Source organism: Scyliorhinus torazame, chromosome 15 (assembly GCF_047496885.1).
Source record: "Scyliorhinus torazame isolate Kashiwa2021f chromosome 15, sScyTor2.1, whole genome shotgun sequence".
In the NCBI taxonomy this organism is placed as follows: domain Eukaryota; kingdom Metazoa; phylum Chordata; class Chondrichthyes; order Carcharhiniformes; family Scyliorhinidae; genus Scyliorhinus; species Scyliorhinus torazame.
Window position 1 is genome coordinate 72224633 of NC_092721.1, and position 20098 is coordinate 72244730.

General features: G+C 46.4%; 1 protein-coding gene across 7 annotated transcripts in view; it reads left to right on the forward strand.

Moving 5' to 3' along the window:
* sugt1 (SGT1 homolog, MIS12 kinetochore complex assembly cochaperone) overlaps positions 1-20098 on the forward strand; it is a 227496-nt gene that overhangs the window by 30439 nt on the left and 176959 nt on the right. For 4 of the 7 annotated variants that reach the window (XM_072476298.1, XM_072476299.1, XM_072476300.1 and 1 more), the window contains 2 exons: positions 9228-9318; positions 15440-15509. In XM_072476298.1, the coding sequence (XP_072332399.1) occupies positions 9228-9318; positions 15440-15509 (161 nt within the window). Of the gene's footprint in view, positions 1-9227; positions 9319-14291; positions 14356-15439; positions 15510-20098 lie in introns of all 7 variants that reach the window. The other 3 variants (XM_072476303.1, XM_072476304.1, XM_072476305.1) reach the window with 1 other exon arrangement.

Below are 20098 nucleotides of genomic sequence, written 5' to 3' on the forward strand. Positions count from 1 at the left end.
CACACTTGGAGTATAGTGTTCAATTCTGGTCGCCACACTACCAGAAGGATGTGGAGGCTTTAGAGAGGGTGCAGAAGAGATTTACCAGAATGTTGCCTGGTATGGAGGGCATAAGCTATGAGGAGCGATTGAATAAACTCGGTTTGTTCTCACTGGAACAAAGGAGGTTGAGGGGCGACCTGATAGAGGTATACAAAATTATGAGGGGCATAGACAGAGTGGATAGTCAGAGGCTTTTCCCCAGGGTAGAGGGGTCAATTACTAGGGGGCATAGGTTTAAGGTGAGAGGGGCAAAGTTTAGAGTAGATGTACGAGGCAAGTTTTTTACGCAGAGGGTAGTGGGTGCCTGGAACTCACTACCGGAGGAGGTAGTGGAGGCAGGGACGATAGTGACATTTAAGGGGCATCTTGACAAATATATGAATAGGATGGGAATAGAAGGATACGGACCCAGGAAGTGTAGAAGATTGTAGTTTAGTCGGGCAGTATGGTCGGCACGGGCTTGGAGGGCCGAAGGGCCTGTTCCTGTGCTGTACATTTCTTTGTTCTTTGTTCTTTGTTGTTTGTGACTATCCTGGTGGGGGGCTTTTGCCCCTCGCTCCTGTGGGATTAACCATACTTACCTGGTGGACGTGCTCCTGCCCTCCGGGGTTTCCCTTTGTTAGGGGGCTGTCCAGGATGGCCACTGTCACTGCTCTCTCCATGCGGTCGGGTCCCTGCGCTCCGGGGTTTCCCTTTGTCCCGGGGGCACCCGCACATGGTCGCCCACTGTGTGTCCGCCATGCGGGTAGCCCCTGCACTCTGGGGTCTCCCTTCGCCCGGAGACCGTACTGGGTGAGTGATTGCAGCGATTCCTTGTTTCGAGCCCTTGGTTGTGGCACTTTGTAGCCCTATTCCTCTTCTAACCTTGTTTGTCCCTCCTTCCCTGTGTCCCCAGGGGGCGCGCTGCGGCCCTGCTTTGTTGCATGCCCTGGCGCTAGCTTTCCTGCTAGTACGGTGACCCCCTCACGGGAGTTACTGTCTTGCTTCTCCCCTGCCCTGCCTCTGCGGTTTTCTGCCCGCTCTTCCCCTATCCTACCCTGCACTCGTCTTGCTTGCCCTCCCGTCTCCGCTACTCTCGTTCCCTCGTGCTGGGGCCTAGCCTCACACCTGAAGCGGCCCCTCGGGCAGTGGTTTGCTCTTTGTTCAGGGTGCGCTCGCCGTGATGGGTGCGGGTGGGCCCTGGCTTTGTCCACCGTCGGCGTGTTGTTGGCCCTTGCCAGGGGCCCCTCGTTTCTACCCTTGCTGGTGGTCTTCCAGTCCGTGTTCATCGACACCTTGTTTGCTTCGGCAGGGGCTGTAAAGAAGTCTTTCTTGGTATGTGACCCAGAGTTTCGCTGGGTACAGCACACCAAAACGCACTTTGCTCTTGAAGAGCTGCTTTCGCTCTATTAAACTCGGCCCGTCTCCTGGCTAGGTCTGCCCCAATGTCCTCGTAAATTCTAATGGCTTATCCTTCCCATTTGCCGGTTCTGTTTCTCCTGGCCCAGCGCAGGATTGTTTCCCTATCTTGGTACCGGTGCAGTTTAGCTATAACTGCTCTCAGGTGGTCCCCTGCCTTGGGCTTCGGCCGCAACGACTGGTGTGCTCTGTCCATTTCTGGTGGGTTGGGAAAGGTTTTCCTCCCCACTAAGTTGCCCAGCATCTCGGCCACGTATGTCCTGGGGTTTCTACCCTCGCTCCCCTCTGGTAGGCCCACTATCCTGACATTTTGCCTCCCCTAGCGGTTTTCCTGGTCGTCCACCCTGCCCTTCAGGCTCCCCTGTATTGTGCCCAGTCTCGCCACCTCCCTGTCCAGGGCCATGATCCGGTCACTCCTGTCAGTCGCTGCTTTCTCCAGCTCCTTAATGGTAGCCTCTTGGGCTTCCAGCTTCTCCCTTGGGCGTCCAATTTCTCCTCTGCTCTGCGCAGGGCCTGCTGCACCTCCGTCAGGGCCTTGGCCATTGCTGCCTGCACTGCGGCCTTTATGTCTGTCCTAGCTTCTGCCTTGTTTACCTGCTGATGTTCCCTCAGCGCATCGGCAAAGGCTGCCTTCCAGTTCCAGCTCCCCCCTGGCCCCGGGGGAGAACGCACCTGTCTGCCCAGCTCTTTTTGATGTGGCGATACTTCCATTCTGCTGCTTCGTGCGCTGATTAGCTCGTCTGAACTGGCTCGCCCATTGCCCCATCTTCCATTGGTGCTCCTCCTCCCTCTGCTTTGGCTCCCTTCTAACATTTGTTTCCCCCCCCCCATTTTTTTTTTCCTGTTTCTTCCCTTTTTCCCTTTTTCTTGTCCCTTCTCTCCCTTACCACTTTATTTTTCCTCTTTATAAAATTTTTCTCAGGTGAACTTGTTGTGGGTGAGAAAAAGAGAGAGAAAAAAAAAGTGGCAAAAGAATTTTTAAAAGGTTTAAAAGTTTTCTTTTCAGAGTTGATTTTGCAAAAGTTCTGTTTTTCCTTTTCCCCTCACTCACCCAGGTCGAGAAAGATAGAGAGAGAGGCTTCTGGTCGGGAGTCCCTCTTTGTTCCTGGGGGGGTGGGGGGGGGGGGGGGTCGGGGGTCGGGGGTCGGCCGGGGGGGGTTGGGGGTCGGCCGGGGGGGGGGGGTCGGGGGTCGGCCCCGCTTCATTCTCCGCTTCATTCCCCGCTTCATTCCCCGCTTCATTCCCTGCTGCTTGGTCCGGGCCGCCGCTCGTCGCACCCTGCGCTCTCCTACTGGGGGGTGGGGGTGCCACTGGATCCCGAGGGCCCAGTTCCCCTGCTTCAGATTTCGGGAGACTTTAATTTGTTTTTACCCGGACACCCCCTGAAGTAGCCCCGACTTTGTGGACCAGCGGGGGAGCCTTTTTGCTGCGACTGCTCCGCTCACGAACGCCACTGGAAAGCCAGATGAGTACTCCTAAGCAGCCACCAACATGGCCAGTGCTGGATCCGTGCTGAGGCAATGGGCATTATTGCCTTGTCCTCTCTGAAAAGACCCAGCAAGAGCTTATGGTCAGTAATGTAGAAATGGTGGCCGTAGACTTATTGAAGACTGCCGCCAGAGCCTCCTTTCAATCTGTGGATATTTGCATTCGGCCACAACCAGAGTATGGGAGGCAAAAGCGGTTGGCTGTTCCTGACTGCCATCTTGATGGGGTCGGATGGCCCCAATTCCATAAGGTGATGCGTCTCTTGTGATCAAAGGCTTGGCCGGATCATTATTCCCGAGGATGACAATCATCCTTTGACATTCAGAAAAGCCACTTCCTGGGCAGCATTCCACATCCAGGCCTGGTGTTCCTTAAGGACCAGATGTACGTGCAATTCGGGGCAAATTTCCCATAGTAATTAGCCAAGCCAAAGTTCCATGGAGTCCTTCAGGGCAGGGGTGAACTGGAGGGCGCGCACATTCTCAACAATCGGGTGCAAACCGTCACAGTCCACCCAATACCCTAAGTCGACGGCCCAATACCCTAAGTAGATGGCCTCGTTCGTGTGGAACATGTACTTTGCTCGATGCAGGCAGACATCATACTTTGGGAAATGATGCAACACCGCCTCAAGGCCCTCCAAATGCTCCTGGTCAGTAGTCCGTGTGATCCGTACATCATTCAAATACACTGAAGTGCGGCAACCCAGGTGGGATATTGTCCATGACGCATAGATCGCACATGACAACGACACATCGAAAGACAGCCAGGTGTATTCGTAGAGTCCCCTAAGCATATTCATTGTAACGTACTTGCGGGACCACCTGTCTCGAGTTGCAGTTACTCCTATACAGCTTTGTGAACGAGTTTCTACCAGCTAACTTAATGTATAGATCCTCGATGCGGGGCATGGGTAGCGAATGCAGTATTGAAGCAGTTTATAATCCACGCGCAGAAGGACCGTTCTGTCCAGTTTCATGATGGGGACCAAACTGCACGCCTCGCTTTATGCAGTCAAAGGCACAACCGGTGTGTCACAACAGAGACCACCGTGCTAGTATCCAACTCCATGTTCAACTAATGGCGGTTTATCTGCACTAGAACCCGAATGGGGCACACTGGGTGCTGCCACACAATTGTACTGCATCGTAGCCTTTTCCTCCGGTTCATCCTGATGTAAAGTCCAGTCCCGAGGCTGACTCCTCCCCCTGCTGGGGCGCTGTGACTGCTGCCTACGGTTGCGTCTGGACCAGTGGCACATGCCGAGCACAGACCCGAATCTCTTTCAGTGGACTACCAAGGATGTCTTCATACGTGACAGCTGGGCCTGCGACCATAGATGAGTCTTTTTGCCGGTTGGACTGGGTGAGGGGGGACACCATGGGAGGGACCATGCCCAGGTTGTTCACCTCCATCCCCTGCCCGCACCCTACGCTCAGCACTCGGAATAAGGGAGCGATGCAGTGCCTTCTGCAGATTCAGGGAGGGCTTGGCCAAGAGCTTTTTCTGCGTCTCCATGTTGACGTTGCAAACCAGATTGTGCAGCATCTCAAACAATGCATACTCACAGAATCCAGCAATTCCTTTCTGTCGGGTCATAAACTTGGTTGACTGATCTCCTGAGAATTTTCTGCCGTATTGAAAAGATACTGCTGAATGATAACGAATGGTATTGGATTGAAATGCTGTCCCACAAGCTGGTCAAAAGTGTGGGTGTCAGGCGCTGCCGGGTATGTATGGCTCCAAATGACCTTGAACGTATGGGTGCCACAAGCAGTCAGTTAAGCTTACTGTCTGGCGATCATTTTCCGTGATGTTATTTGCATTTGCTCTGTGTATTGATTCCAGTCCTTGACTCCTGCGTCAAACGCATCCAACCACCCAAACAATGACATGGCAAAGAAAAAGGTTCCAACCTGGATCTACAGAGTCTAGGAGGTGTCTCAATCAACAGCGCAACAGCAAACCAGTTTACTCTCCGTTGCCAGTTTTGAGGTTACGTAGAGTCCACACTGCGTTGTATCAAAGAAACTTGGGTTTATTTACAAAGCTGGGCCTTGTCAGGTCAGTGCCGAACTGGCCAACCTTACGTACAACATAGATTGAGTCTCCCACACCCCCTTAACGGGGGAAGCTCGTACTCCGCAAGGGATAACGGGAAGATAAATTCCCACCCTGTGCGGGTTATGATAATAGCCTTCAAACGTTAATAGACAGGCTGTTGAAACCGACATAAATACATGGCACGTAAGATTTTATGCGGTGAAGTGATACATATTAGTATAGAGAATGTGAAAGGCAATATAAAGAGTACAAAGATTAGAGGGACCTTGGGGTTGAAGTTGGCGGGGCAGGTTGAGGAAGTTTTTTTTTTTTTTTTGTGTTTTTTATTTTGGTGTTTTTTTGCAGCGTATTGGTTCCTGGGCTTTATAGTTACATAAGAGTTCAAAAATAAGGAAGTTATAATGAACCTTACTGGTTCAACCTCCATTGGAGTATTATGTCAAATTCTAGACACCACACTTTAAAAAGGGTGAGAAAGTATTAGGGTGTAGAAACTGTTCTCCTTGGAGAAGAGATGTTTAAGAGGGCACATGAGAGAAGTGTTCAAAATCATTTATTATTCCCATTAGTTGAAGGATTGGGAACCACAATGCATCAGTTTAAGGTTCAAGGCAGAAGAACCAGAGGTAACAGAGGAAAATCATTTTAAGCAGAGTAGTTTGTATCTGGAAAGGGCTGTCTGGGGGCATGGTGGAGGTAGATGCAGTTGTGGCTGCCCTGTTACCTTGAATGTGACAAATGATACTGCTTTATCCTCACGATCTCACTCCAATCATGGTTCACAGGAGGAGAGGGCAAAGTACATATTAGGTATAGAGTTCAGCTGGTTCCTTTGTGTTGTCCTCTTCTTCTTTGTGAGGACGGAAAATTCAACTTTGCAAACTCAGCACTGGATACTCCAGAATGCTCTCACCCTCGTGGACTTGTGGCATATTTTTCATGTGCTGTCACAGTTGAGGCTCAGAAGTTCAGTCTCTTAATTTGGAGTCAGCATTAAATTAATTGACTGAGCTCTCAAACTCAAAAGGATTTTTTACCCACCACTTTCTTTCAAAATCTGAAACTTTTCTGTAAAGTAGCGACAATAACTTCATACGTGATTTCGTGCCAAAAGCATGCACATATGAGCGTAATATCAGTGTACATGCTGGGCGCGTGACGCCTCTTCCCTAGTCTTCTGGCTGGAAAACTGCATCGTTTGCACTTAAAACCTGGCCGTGGTCGGCATTCTTCACCTCCATGACCATCCCGACACCCACCTGCAATCCACCCAAAGTTTGGAAAAACCAGAGTTGGAGGAAGGGAAAACTGCATGGGGCAAGAGAGAAGGGAAGCAGGCAGACTCTAACAGAAAATTCCAGGCATATAAAGTTGTCTATTACAGTGCCAGATAAAAGACTACCCTTGTGATTTGACTTCCAAGACAAGAAGAAATGATACTGACAAGATCAGGCAAGCGGTAGTAATAGTGGATGTAATGGGTAAAGATGTTCAGGAAAGGAAACATGTGCAGCCTTGAAGTCCTGCTTCCCTTCAAGGCAGTAACCTGGGGAAGAATAGGTCAAAACTCTTGTAAAGGAAGTGCGTTAGGTGTTAGATTACTAAGTTATTTAGGATATTAACCTGAGAATGATACTAGATTTATTAGGAAGAAGCAGATTGCCTTGTGATCTGGGACTCCCACGTATCACATTTTGAAATTTCATTGTTGTATTAAAATTCCCGCACATCTTCGGTCCCTTCTCTAAAGAACATCCAGCTCTACAAACACGATCAAACTTTCACTTCCGCATCCTTCTGGTAGTGTGGCGACCAGAATTGAACACTATACTCCAAGTGTGGCCTAACTAAGGTTCTATACAGCTGCAACATGACTTGCCAATTCTTGTACTCAAATCCCCCGGCCAATGAAGGCAAACATGCCATATGACTTCTTGACTACCTTCTCCACCTGTGTTGCCCCCTTCAGTGACCTGTACACCTAGATCTCTCTGACTTTCAATACTCTTGAGGGTTCTACCATTCACTGTATATTCCCTACCTGCATTAGACCTTCCAAAATGCATTACCTCACATTTGTCCGGATTAAACTCCATCTGCCATCTCTCCGCCCAAGTCTCCAAACAATCTAAATCCTGCTGTATCCTCTGACAGTCCTCATCGCTATCCGCAATTGCACTAACTTTTGTGTCGTCTGCAAACTTACTAATCAGACCAGTTACATTTTCCTTCAAATCGTTTATATATACTACAAACAGCAAACGTCCCAGCACTGATCCCTGGGGAACACCACTGGTCACAGCCCTCCAATTAGAAAAGCATCCTTCCATTGCTACTCTCTGCCTTCTATGACCTAGCCAGTTCTGTATCCACCTTGCCAGCTCACCCCTGATCCCGTGTGACTTCACCTTTTGTACTAGTCTACCATGAGGGACCTTGTCAAAGGCCTTACTGAAGTCCATATAGATAACATCCACTGCCCGACCTGCATCAATCATCTTTGTGACCTCCTGTATCAAGTTAGTGAGACATGACCTCCCCTTTACAAAACCATGCTGCCTCTCATTAATACGCCATTTGCTTCCAAATGGGAGTAGATCCTGTCTCGAAGAATTCTCTCCAGTAATTTCCCTACCACTGACGCAAGGCTCACCGGCCTGTAGTTCCCTGGATTATCCTTGTTACCCTTCTTAAACAGCGGAACATCATTGGCTATTCTCCAGTCCTCCGGGACATCACCTGAAGACAGTGAGGATCCAAAGATTTCTGTCAAGGCCTCAGCAATTTCCTCTCTAGCCTCCTTCAGTATTCTGGGGTAGATCCCATCAAGCCCTGGGGACTTATCTACCTTCATTGGCCGGGGCATTGAGTATAAGAATTGGCAAGTCATGTTGCAGCTGTATAGAACCTTCGTTAGGCCACACTTGGAGTATAGTGTTCAATTCTGGTCGCCACACTACCAGAAGGATGTGGAGGCTTTAGATAGGGTGCAGAAGAGATTTACCAGAATGTTGCCTGGTATGGAGGGCATAAGCTATGAGGAGTGGTTGAATAAACTCGGTTTGTTCTCACTGGAACAACGGAGGTTGAGGGGCGACCTGATAGAAGTCTACAAAATTATGAGGGGCATAGACAGAGTGGATAGTCACGAGGCTTTTCCCCAGGGTAGAGGGGTCAATTACTAGGGGCATAGGTTTAAGGTGCAAGGGGCAAGGTTTAGAGTAGATGCACGAGGCAAGTTTTTTACGCAGAGGGTAGTGGGTGCCTGGAACTCGCTACCGGAGGAGGTGGTGGAAGCTGGGACGATAGTGACATTTAAGGGGCATCTTGACAAATCCATGAATAGGATGGGAATGGAGGGATACGGACCCAGGAAGTGTAGAAGATTGTAGTTTAGTCGGGCAGCATGGTCGGCACGGGCTTGGCGGGCCTGTTCCTGTGCTGTACATTTCTTTGTTCTTTGTTCTAACCCTCCTGCTTAAAACCCACTCCATTGACAAGTATCTAGTTACACCTACTATCGATATTGGGAAGTATTTATTTCTACTTGATTGTACCTCTATTTTAGAATCTCAAGTGGTTTAAACAAATTCCTCTAGATTTTCTGTATGAAAAGCCTCTCCTGCACGACCCTCGCCCACACACCGAGACCAGGATCAAAAGACTTCCCACTATAGAGCGTAATTTGACTTGGTATTGTTCATTTGCTGAAAGCAACTCCATGAAAAATATTAACCATCTTTCATCGAGCTATCTTTTTTGAAAAATGTGAGAATATGTTTTGCTTAAAAATGCTTTGAAAGCAATTTGTGAAAATGTGTTCATGTAATTATATAGATATGCAAATTAAAATGTAATTTAAATTAAATGGTCCATGCTTTATATTTTAGAAAGCAGATGTTTCATGTCTTTAAACACAAATATTTTTGGAGGATTAGATGTTTTGTATGCAGCTCCTACTGACTCGATATAATCCACGTGTACCATGTGACTTGCGACAAAATCATTAGGTTGTGTATAATGTTATCTTGGTGAAAAGAAAATAAAGCTTATTTACCAGTGTGCCTTACCAGAAATAGCATGGTCCATTATTAGTCTTTTTCTGTTTTGTGGGAATGCATTTTTGTTTATTAGCCAAACTTGAAATGTTTTACTTTAGAACTGAGTCTTGGTAGTTTTGTTTGAGTAGGGTTGCTAAGTTACATTGTTTATGAACTGCAGTTTTGTTCTTACAGGTGCTGACTGAAGCATTAGAACAGGATTCTGATAAAGCAGAATATTACTGCCAAAGAGCCTATGCATATATATTGCTTCAAAATTATAAAGGTAAGTTTAACAATGTTATCCTAATTATAGAATGCTGACAGATAATGTCTTTATGAACAAAAACAGATTGGACTTGTTCTCGATTCAGTGTTTGCAGCCTGACCTCCTTTGGCTGTTCAGTAATTATGTCTAGTGTATTCAGGGTTTAAGAGCTATTTCTCTTGGTGCTCAAATCAATATACTGACTCAAGAAATCCTGCTTCATTAACATGGTACCCCTTGGCCGTTGCTTATTATTGTAGGGACAGGCACTCCACCTTTTCTGTGATAGCTCAGAAATCCAGAGTAATGTAAAGTAGGAAGACATTGACAGGGTGGCACGGTAGCACAGTGCTTAACAATGTTGCTTTACAACGCCAGGGTCCCAGGTTCAATTTTCGGCTTGGGTCACTGTCTGTGCAGAGTCTGCTCGTTCTCCCGTGTCTGTATGGGTTTCCTACGGGTGCTCCTGTTTCCTCCCACAAGTCCCGAAAGACCTGCTGTTTGGTGAATTGGACATTCTGAATTCTCCCTCTGTGTGTACCCGAACAGGCGCCGGAATGTGGCGACTAGGGGATTTTCACTGGCGACTAGGGGATTTTCGTAAACTTTATTGCAGTGTTAATGTAAGCCTAGGATATTATTATCTGGGAATTTTGCCTCTTTTCCTTTATTTTGCATTCCTCTGTGCAAGCAGAGGGAATTCGTCCCCTTAACTTTTTGTATGCAATAAAATAACTAGTGGTAGGGGAGTTTCTGAGGACCGTAACCCTGGAGAAAATTGATACTTTGTTGAATGTGGGTTAACAATGACAGCCATGGACTTCTGGTGGTGGCCATGGAGTGAATGGTCGCACACAGGGCAGCTTTGGCTCGAAGGCATTGGTTTCAGTATTTTATACCCGAAAACTGGGTAGTTCTGGCAGAAAAATAGTGCGGAAGGTGCAGAAGAAAAGGTTCTTCCCAAGATTGACATGTCGACTGGCTACCAGACCTGGCAAAAAACAGATAAAGACCTGGCTAAGGAATTAGAGGGGACATGTGGCGCAGCAACAATTTTGAGAATGCAGGAGGATGAAGGATAGCCATCAGTTTGAAAGGCGCAGATGGAGCACTTGATGGCATTCATTAAGGAGGAATTTGGCCAGCAAAGGATGCATGGTGACTGGTCGTAGGCGATTGAGGGAGCAATAGCACCTCCTGCGAGGACCGCTGGACCGGGTGGAGAATTGCCTTGAGGCGCATGGGTGACTCTACGTGAGGTGGAGAAGGTGGTGTATGACCAGAGCAATCGGATTGTGTCTTTGGAGGCAGAGGTGGAGATCCTGGAGTATCTATGAAAGTGGAGGAGCGGAGAACAGATCCATACGGCAAAACTTGTGAATTGGGAGTCTGCCAGAAGGCGTGGAAAGAACGAGCACCACAAAGTATGTGTTGAGGATGCTGGCCGGGCTGGTGGAGGAGAAGATGCCAGACAAGGCCCCAGAGGTGGACAGGGCCCACAGGTCCTTGAAGCAGAAGTCAAGAGTGGGGGAGCCACTGTAGGCTGTGATGGGGCAGTTGCACAAGTTCATGGAGAAGGAGAAGATTCTGAAGTGGCCCTAGGCAAAGCGAGACCGCGAATGGGAGGGGACAGAGTAGAGGGTGGTGGTGTCAGAGCCGGGAAGATAAATATTATTATTATTATTTTTGTAAAGGGCTGACAGTTCTCTAGCAATATTAGGAGGCTGGTAAATGTGGTTGTGACTCCGTCAGGGGGGCAGGTGGCGGAGGTTATTGTTTCTAAGGAAGTGGAGAAGGCCTTTGAAATTTTGGGAAGGTTTGTGAATTGGCTGAAATTTTTGGCCTGGGTGGGTCTTTTGTATGTATCCTCGATGGCAAGTGTACGTACGAATGAGATGAATTCACCAAGTTTTGGACTGCACAGGGGATTGAGGCAGGGATGTCTGTTTTCGGCACTGCTGTTCATGCTGGCGATCGAGCCCTTGGCGATAGCCCTTCAGGGGTCTGTGAAGTGGCAGGGACTTGTGAAGGGGAGCAGGGAGCACCGGGTGTCGTCATACGCGGACGACCTGTTGTTTGTGTCGGATTGGCTGGAGAGCATGGGTAGGATTATGCGATTATTGGGGCGTTCTCTGGGTACAAGTTAAATGTCGGGAAGAGTGAGGTGTTTCTGGGGCGGGACAGGAGGCCAATTTGGAGGTGTTGCCTTTTACCGTAGCTGGGGAGAGGTTTGGTGATTCAGGTGACGTGAAAATGGGCTACAATGCACAGGTGAAATTTGAGAACATTAGTGGAGGAGGTTAAGGGGGATTTTGTACGGTGGGATATGTTGCACCTGACATTGGCAGGGAGGGTGCAGGTGATAAAGATGAATGTGCTGCCAAGGTTCCTGTTTGTTTTTCAGGCCCTCCCGATCTTTCTCCCTAAAGCCTTCCGGAGGTTGGGGACAGTGATATCCGAGTTCATATGGGCAGGGAGGGTGCCGAGGGTAAAGAAAGGGTAGGGGTGCCGCTCCTGAACTTGCTGCACTTTTTTATTATTTTTTTCTTTTATAAATTTGGAGTACCCAATTATTTTCCGATTATGGGGCAATTTAGCGTGGCTAAAGTACATTTAAAGAAAAATGACAGCCATGGATTTATTCAAAGCAAATCATAGCATTTTACAGTGCAGAAGGAGGCCATTCAGCCCATCGAGCCTGCACTGGCTCTTTGAAAGAGCACCCTACCCAAGCCCGCACCTCCCCCCTATCCCCATAACCCAGTAACCCCACCCAACACTAAGGGCAATTTTGGACACTAAGGGCAATTTATCATGGCCAATCCACCTAACCTGCACATCGGAGCACCCGGAGAAAACCCACGCGCACACGGGGAGAACGTGCAGACTCCACACAGACAGTGACCCAAACGGAATCGAACCTGGGATCCTGGAGCTGTGAAGCAATTGTGCTAACCACTGTGCTACCGTACTGCCCCTTTTTGTGTCGTATAACTTAAATTGAGTTCCCTGATGTAATCCAGAGTTTGGGTTAAAGAAGATAGTGCAACTGATGCTTATGTGGACTTGCAAAAAACATTTTTACTAAAGTGGTATTTAAAAATATATATATTCAAGGGATGTGGGCTGTGCTAGCTAGGTCAGCATTTATTGCCCACCCCTTATTACCCTTGTGGAAGTGATGGTGAGCTGCTTTCTTGAACCGCTGCAGTCTATCAGGTGTAGCTACACCCACAGACTGTTGGGGATAGAATTCCAGGATTTTGATCCAGCGAGTGAAGATACAAAGATTATATTTTCAAGTCAGGATGGTAAGTGGCTTGGAGGGAAACTTTCAGGTGGTGGTGTTTCCATGTCTGCTGCCCAATGTTCTTCTAGATGGTATTGGTCATGGATTTGGAAGGTGACGTCTAAGGAGACTTGGTGAATTCCTGTGGGGCAACTTGTAGATGGTACACACTGCTGTTATTTTGCATCAGTGGTGGAGGGAGTAAAGTTTTGTAAATCTAGATTTGTCAGCAGGAACAAAGGTTAAAAGGGCAGTGGCAGTGTGGGGACAAGATTGACTAAGAGACAGAAAACAAAATTTGTTCGAGGCACCACAAATTAAAAGGGACATGTTGCAAAAGGGACATGTTGCCCTTGGAGGGAGTGCGGTGTAAATTTGCCAGATTAATGGTTGATTCCAAGAGTTAAATTAAGAGAAGAGATTACACAAACTAGGATTGTATTCCCTAGAATTTAGCCGATTTAAAGCTGTCAAAGTATTGAAGGGAACATGTAGAATAGATCGAGTAACACTTGCCTCAAATACGGAGTCTCTGAATAGGTGACATAAGCTAAAAATCGGAGCTGGACATAGAAGTCTTCTCTTACTTCACATGACTCTGGGGCAGAAGCTTTTGTTCTTTTGTCAAATTCCCTAACCAATCCATGCCCCACTGGAGCGCAGGTGTAACTCCAGGATATTGATCTGGGGAGATTGAAGCTTCGCTGTTGAGATATTGGATTGAAGGCTGTATTTATTTGGAGGTGTGATTAATTTCCAAGTTTTTCTCCTGGTGTCATCAGTGTCATGATGTTTGAGACATTCGATTTATGTCTAGAGGGACTTCATAGGGCCATGTAGTGAGTTGTTCGGGGCCTTGAAGGTTTTTGTGGATGGGGAGGTCCAAGTTGCTGCCGATACGATATATTTTAGGAGTGAAACGGTGTGATAGAAGTCAATTGATGCTGGATCAATGATTTTAAATCTGAGGTTCATAACACCTTATAGGGCAGGGTTTGCCAAACTTAAAAGCCATGGAACATAGAATCATAGAAAATAGGTGCAGGAGTAGGCCATTCGGCCCTTCGAGCCTGCACCACCATTCAATAGGACCATGCTGATCATTCAAATTCAGTATACCACTCCTGCTTTCTTTCCATACCCCTTGATCCCTTTAGCTGCAAGGGCCAAGTCCAGCTCCCACTTGAATATATCCAACGAACTGGCCCCAACAAGTTTCTGAGTAGCATGCCATGGGTGCACCTACACAATAAGGACTGTAGCCTTCAGAAAACTGGTTCACCACCATCTTCTCAAGGGAAATTAGAAATAGGCAATAAATGCTGGCTTTGATGGTACCACTCATGTTTAATGGAAGAATCGCTCCAGAGGCTGCTTCTGAAGCTGCTTCTATCCTGCCTATGGTGACTACATTGTTAACAATATGCCTTTACAGTTCCTAACTTTCTCCTTGGGTAACTGAATTTAGAACACCTGCTCACCACTTGTTTTTTACCATGCTTTATTTTAATCTATTTCTATGAGCAAGTAAATAATTAAAATTTGCTGAAATTTATTTATCTATTAGTTTAATTCTGCTGGCTGTTCCTGTCTGTATTCCTGTTCCCCCACTGATTGTTCTTACCTCAGTCCTGATAGAAATGCTGGTATTGCCATGATTATTTTTTTCAAAATTTGTTACTGGTTCGATTTTTTTCCATAGCCTGACCGTTTTCTCCCGAAGACCAAGTTTCCAGGCTGTTCCTGCTGTTTGTACGCCATCAAAGGTTTCTCTTCAGGATGGTCCTGAGCCCTGTGAATGGGTGGTTGACTGTTAATCTGGATATTTTGTTCAGTCCGAAGATCTGGCTTTTCTATTTGGTTTTGCCCTGTACTTGGTGATTCTGTGACTCTTTATTAGCCTGAGAGCTCCTATGTTTGCTTCATCTTTTCCTTTCTTTCTGGTTCAAAATTGGCATTTGGTAGCTTAAATTATGTCCAATTTCCAGTGGCTACTACTGTTGGTGCGGATTTGGGTATGTCTTTTCCTATGTCTTAATTATTTGTCGGAAATGTTGCAAGAGATCTACTAACTACTAATCCTACCCAGTAAAATCTAAATGTGTCAAAACCAGAATGAAGTGCTTTGGGGATACCTGTTTGGGTGACGATTGAGCAGTTCACCTGTCTTTTGTAATGTACTGTGTTTAGTTCCCGAGAATGGTTCATTTAAAATTATTACGTTCCTGTTCATCCCTTTGGAGACTTCGGCCTGTAGTTAATAGATTGAACTGCACATCGGGCATCATTTGAGGTGCTTTTGATGTTGTCACAATGCACTAGCCTAACAATTTAAAGCACTAAGTTGTTACAATAAAGACTATTTAAAAAAAAAAAAAAAAGAATTTCGATTACCCAATTTGTTTTCCAATTAAGGGGCAATTTAGCCTGGCCAATCCACCTACTCTGCACATTTTTGGGTTGTGGAGGCGAAACCCACGCAGCCACTGGGAGAATGTGCAAACTCCACACGGACAGTGACCCAGAGCCGGGATCGAACCTGGGACCTCAGCGCCGTGATGCAGCTGTGCTAACCACTAGGCCACCGTGCTGCCCTACAATAAAGACAATTAAGAAAGTCTTCAAATATAGGGATTTTGAAAGGGCTGTTTCCAAAACAAAATGAATATGAAACATACAAAACTTATACTTTAATTAGAATGCTATTTCCCAGTAAAGTGGCACCTTTTTAAAATTAGCATTTTAGTGAAATTGCTCATTCGTTAAAGGCTTGGGTTACTGGATGAAGTCAGATTCTAAAATTAAACAAAATGCTTTAACTTGATTAAATATTGCCGTCTTGTTTTGTAGAGGTTGTTGAAGATGCCAACAAAGCGCTCCAGTTGAAACCAAACTATGCTTCAGCATATCTTAGAAAAGGGTGAGTATGTTTAGTGTGTGTGCGTGGAAAATGTATTTCTGTCACTGCCTAACTGCCTTGTATTCAGGAACAGTGAGCTGCTAACGTATGAGCTATGTTTTCATTATATTTTAAATCACCAAGAAACTGATGTTTTCATGTTTGGGATCGACTTTCTCATGTGCATGTGAGATTTTCAAGTCAGCAAATTTATCAAAGACCAGGATTGTAAAAGTTTGCTTGAGATAAATTGCAGTTACTTGTCAAACATGTCAATATGAATCTGAAGAAATGTGAGCTGAAAAGAAAGCCAAAGTAGCCTTCGAAAATGTAAGGTATAGAACCTACGCTGCAAGCACTTATTGCTTGTATTTACTATGTATCCTACATAAGGTGCGACTTGTTAAAATCCTTATGAACTGAAATGAATTATTTTGTTTTAAGAATTGTCATTGATGTATTTTAAACATTTAGATACATTAAAGGCAGTTAATAGAAATATGTATGATCTGAGGAGCAGGAGGCAGATTGGTGAGGCACACTGGCATTGCAACTACTCGAGTAGTTGGCGGTTGTATATAGCAATGCCCAGACAATATAATTTGAGAGAGGTTGACTTCAAAACTTGATTAAATAAATGTTGCATTTCTTGGACTCCTGGTGGCTGCCATGATATGAGTGGTCACACATTTTGTGGCTCACGCTCGTGGTGGACGTTTTGGACCTTTTCCCCAGCTAACGGTAGAGCTGAGAGTTTGTAAAAGGTGCAGGTGGGGTGGAAGAAGAGAGTATCCCACTGGTATATGGATTTGTGGACCAGAAGTGTTCGAAAAAGGAGAGAACGGTCGAAAGCTGGTGTGCCTGTCTCCACGGGGGAAGATGGCGGAAGGTCAGGGCCTGATCTTGCCCGCCCAGTGGTCGACGGATCAGCTAGTGGGCTTCCTCCAGGACAACGTACATCGCACGACAATCGCCAGGCAGGAATGTTCCCTTTCAGTCGGGGAACACTTCAGCAGTCAAGAGCATTCAGCCTCTGATCTTCGGTAAGCGGTCTCCAAGGCGGCCTTCAGGATACTCTACAACGCAGAATCGCCGAGCAGAAACTGATAGCCAAGTTCCGCACGCATGAGTAGGGCCTCAGCCGGGACTTTGGATTCATGGGCAGCACGGTAGCATTGTGGATAGCACAATTGTTTCACAGCTCCAGGGTCCCAGGTTCGATTCCGGCTTGGCGCACTGTCTGTGCGGAATCTGCACATCCTCCCCGTGTGTGCATGAGTTTCCTGCGGGTGCTCCGGTTTCCTCCCACAGTCCAAAGATGTGCAGGTTAGGTGGATTGGCCATGATAAATTGCCCTTCGTGTCCAAAATTGCTCTTAGTGTTGGGTGTGGTTATGGGGATAGGGTGGAGGTGTTGACCTTGGGTGGGGTGCTCTTTCCAAGAGCCGGTGCAGACTCGATGGGCCGAATGGCCTCCTGCACTATAAATTCTATGATCTATGTCTCATTACGTTAATCCCCCACCATCTGGTCTGAGCTTGCGAAATCCTGCCAACTGTCCTGGCTTGAGACAATTCATACCTCTTTAACCTGTGATTATCCCTCTCTCCAGTCGCTCCGTCTGGACCTGTAAAGACTTAATTACCTGCAAATATTTGCATTCAAAGTATCGTCTTGTATCATTGACTTTGCCTATATATGTGGTTGTGGAACCTACCTCTTCACTCACCTGATGAAGGAGCTGTGATTCAAAACTAACCTGTTGGACTTTAACCTGGTGTTGTAAGACTTCTTACTGTGCCCACCCCAGTGCAAAGCTGGCAGCTCCACATCAGGAATAGGTGGAGCAGAGACAATTGGATCTCACTTTATTTGCGAGAGAGGAAATATATTGTGAATAATTCAAAGGAGAACTATAAGGGCACAAACCTCAAGAACCATGAAAACAGTTGAACAAATTCACAAGACTTTGGTTATCTATGTTCGGTGTTGCAAAACTTAATTTCATAATTCATTATGTTTTAGAATATAACCTTTTGGTTTAGAAATTAGTATTAAATGGAAACATCTGATTGATAAATTGATGACCATATTGTGAATACAAATCAAATAAGCTTGGAGTTAATTGCAGTTGGAAAAAAAAATGTTCATCTTAACTTGGAGTGAGAGGTTTAAAACTTTATACAACGGATGACCTATCGTTGAGCTTATAATCGAGCTAGAAGCTCAACTTAATTCAGTAAAAAAATTAAATCATGCATGTCGTTCCCAGATGAGAAGTTAAAGCCAGTTGGTCAACAAGGGGGTTCCTTGATAGGGACAAAGGTCGAAAGGAAGGGTCATAAAATTCCATTTGAACAGTGATGTAAAGTATTCATATGTGTTACAGAATCAAGACTTGTTGAATATAAAATAATTGCTTTACATTTCAAAGCAAGCCGTAGAATCCCTACAGTGCAGAAAGAGGTAATTTGGCCCATTGGGTTTGCACCGACCTCTGAAAGAGCACCCCACCCAGTCCCACTCTCCTGCCTTATCCTCATAACCCCATCACCCCACCAAGCTACACATTTTTGGACTTTGGGAGGAAACTGGAGGACCCGGAGGAAACCTACACGGGCCAAACGTGCAAACGCCACAATCACCCAATGCCGGAATTGATCCTGGGTCCCTGGTGCTGTGAGGCAGTGGCGTCAACCACTGTGCCACCGTGCTGCCCAGGATCAGTTCCACATTCTGCAGTCCTGCCACATCTAACCATGGATGGTGGTAGAACATTAAACAATTCATTGGGGGAGGAGGCTTCACAAGTATCCCTATCCTCAATGATGGAGGAGCCCAGCAAATCTGTGCAAAAGATGAGTTTGAATCTTTCTCAACAATCTTCAGCCAGATGCTCCGAGTGCTGATCCATTTCTCCCTCATCCGGAGGTCCCCAGCATCGCAGATGTCAGCCTTCGGACAATTCGATTCACTCCATGTGAATCAAGAAATGGTTGAAGGCAATGGATACTGCAAAGGCTATGGGCCCTGACAATATTTCAACAATAGTCCTGAAGACCTGTGCACCAGAATTTGTCGAGCCCCAAGCTACGATGCTGGCATCTACCCAGAAATGTGGAAAATTGCTAGGTATGTCCTCTGCATAAGAAAGAGGACAATTCCAACCTAACCAATTACCACCCCCATCTATTCTCGATTATCAGCAAAAGTGATGGAGGGACTCATTAAGCAGCACTTATTCAGCTATATCTTGCTCATGGACGTTCAGTTCGGGTTCTGTTAGGGTGACTTGACTCCTGACCTCATTACAACCTTTATTCAAACATGGACAAAAGGGCTGAATGCCAGAGATGAGGTGAGAGTGACTGGCCTTGATATTGAAGCAACATTTGACCAAGTATGGCATCACTGAGTCCGAGCAAAACCGGAGTCGAATGGGAATCGGGGGGGGGGAAACTCTCCTCTGATTGAATCATGCCTGTCACAAAGGAAGGTGGTTGTGGTGGTTGGATATCGATTAACTCAGCTCCAGGATATCACTGCAGGTGTTCTTCAGGGTAGTGTTCTATGCCCAACCATCTTCAGCTGTTTCATCAATAACCTCCCATCGTAAGGTCAGAAATGGGGATGTTTGCTGATGGTCGCCATTCGCGACTTCATAGATATTAAAGAGTTCATGTCCAAATGCAGCAAGACTTGGACAATTTCCAGTCTTGGGCTGACAAGTGGCAAGTAACATTTGCACCACACAAGTTCCAGGCAACGACCATCTCCAACAAGAGAGGATCTAACCAATGACATTCAATGACATTTTCCGTAGCTGAATCCCCACAATCAACATCCTGGGAGTTACCATTGATCAGAAACTGAACTGGACTAACCATTTAAATATTATGGCTATCAGAGCTAGGAATCCTGCAGCATGTACCTTATCACCTGGTCCCCCCAAAGCCTGTCTACTATCAACAAGGCACAAGTCACGTGTGTAATGGAATGTTCTCCACTTGCCTGGATGAGTGCAGCTCTCGCATCATTCAAGACGTTCGACACCATTAAGGCCAAAGCTTGATTGCTGTCCCTGCCACAAACATTCATTCTCTCCACCACCGACAAACAGTGGCAGCCTTGTGTACCTTCTGCAAGACGGACTGCAGGAACACTAACGATTCCTTGAGCAGTACCTTCCAAAACCCACATCCATTACCATCTCGAAGGACGAGAGCAGCAGATGCCTAGGAACATCACCTGGAGGTACCCCTCCAAGTCACTCACCATCCTGACTTGGAAATATCGTTGTTCCTTCAACTGACGTTGGATCAGAATCCTGGAATTCCCTCCCTGACAGCACTGTGGGTGTACCTACACCTCAAGAACTGCAGCCTTTCGAGGAGGCAGCTCACTTCCACCTGAAGGACAACTAGGGATGAGTAATGATTGCTGACCTAGCCAGTGACATGCATATCATGTAAATGAATTTAAAAAACACCCCGTGCACGCATGCGCGTGCGTACACACACCCTCCCCACATACACACTCACTCATGCACACACACATCACCCTCGCACTCGAGCACAGGTTGGATATAGATAAAGAAAATTAATTTTTACA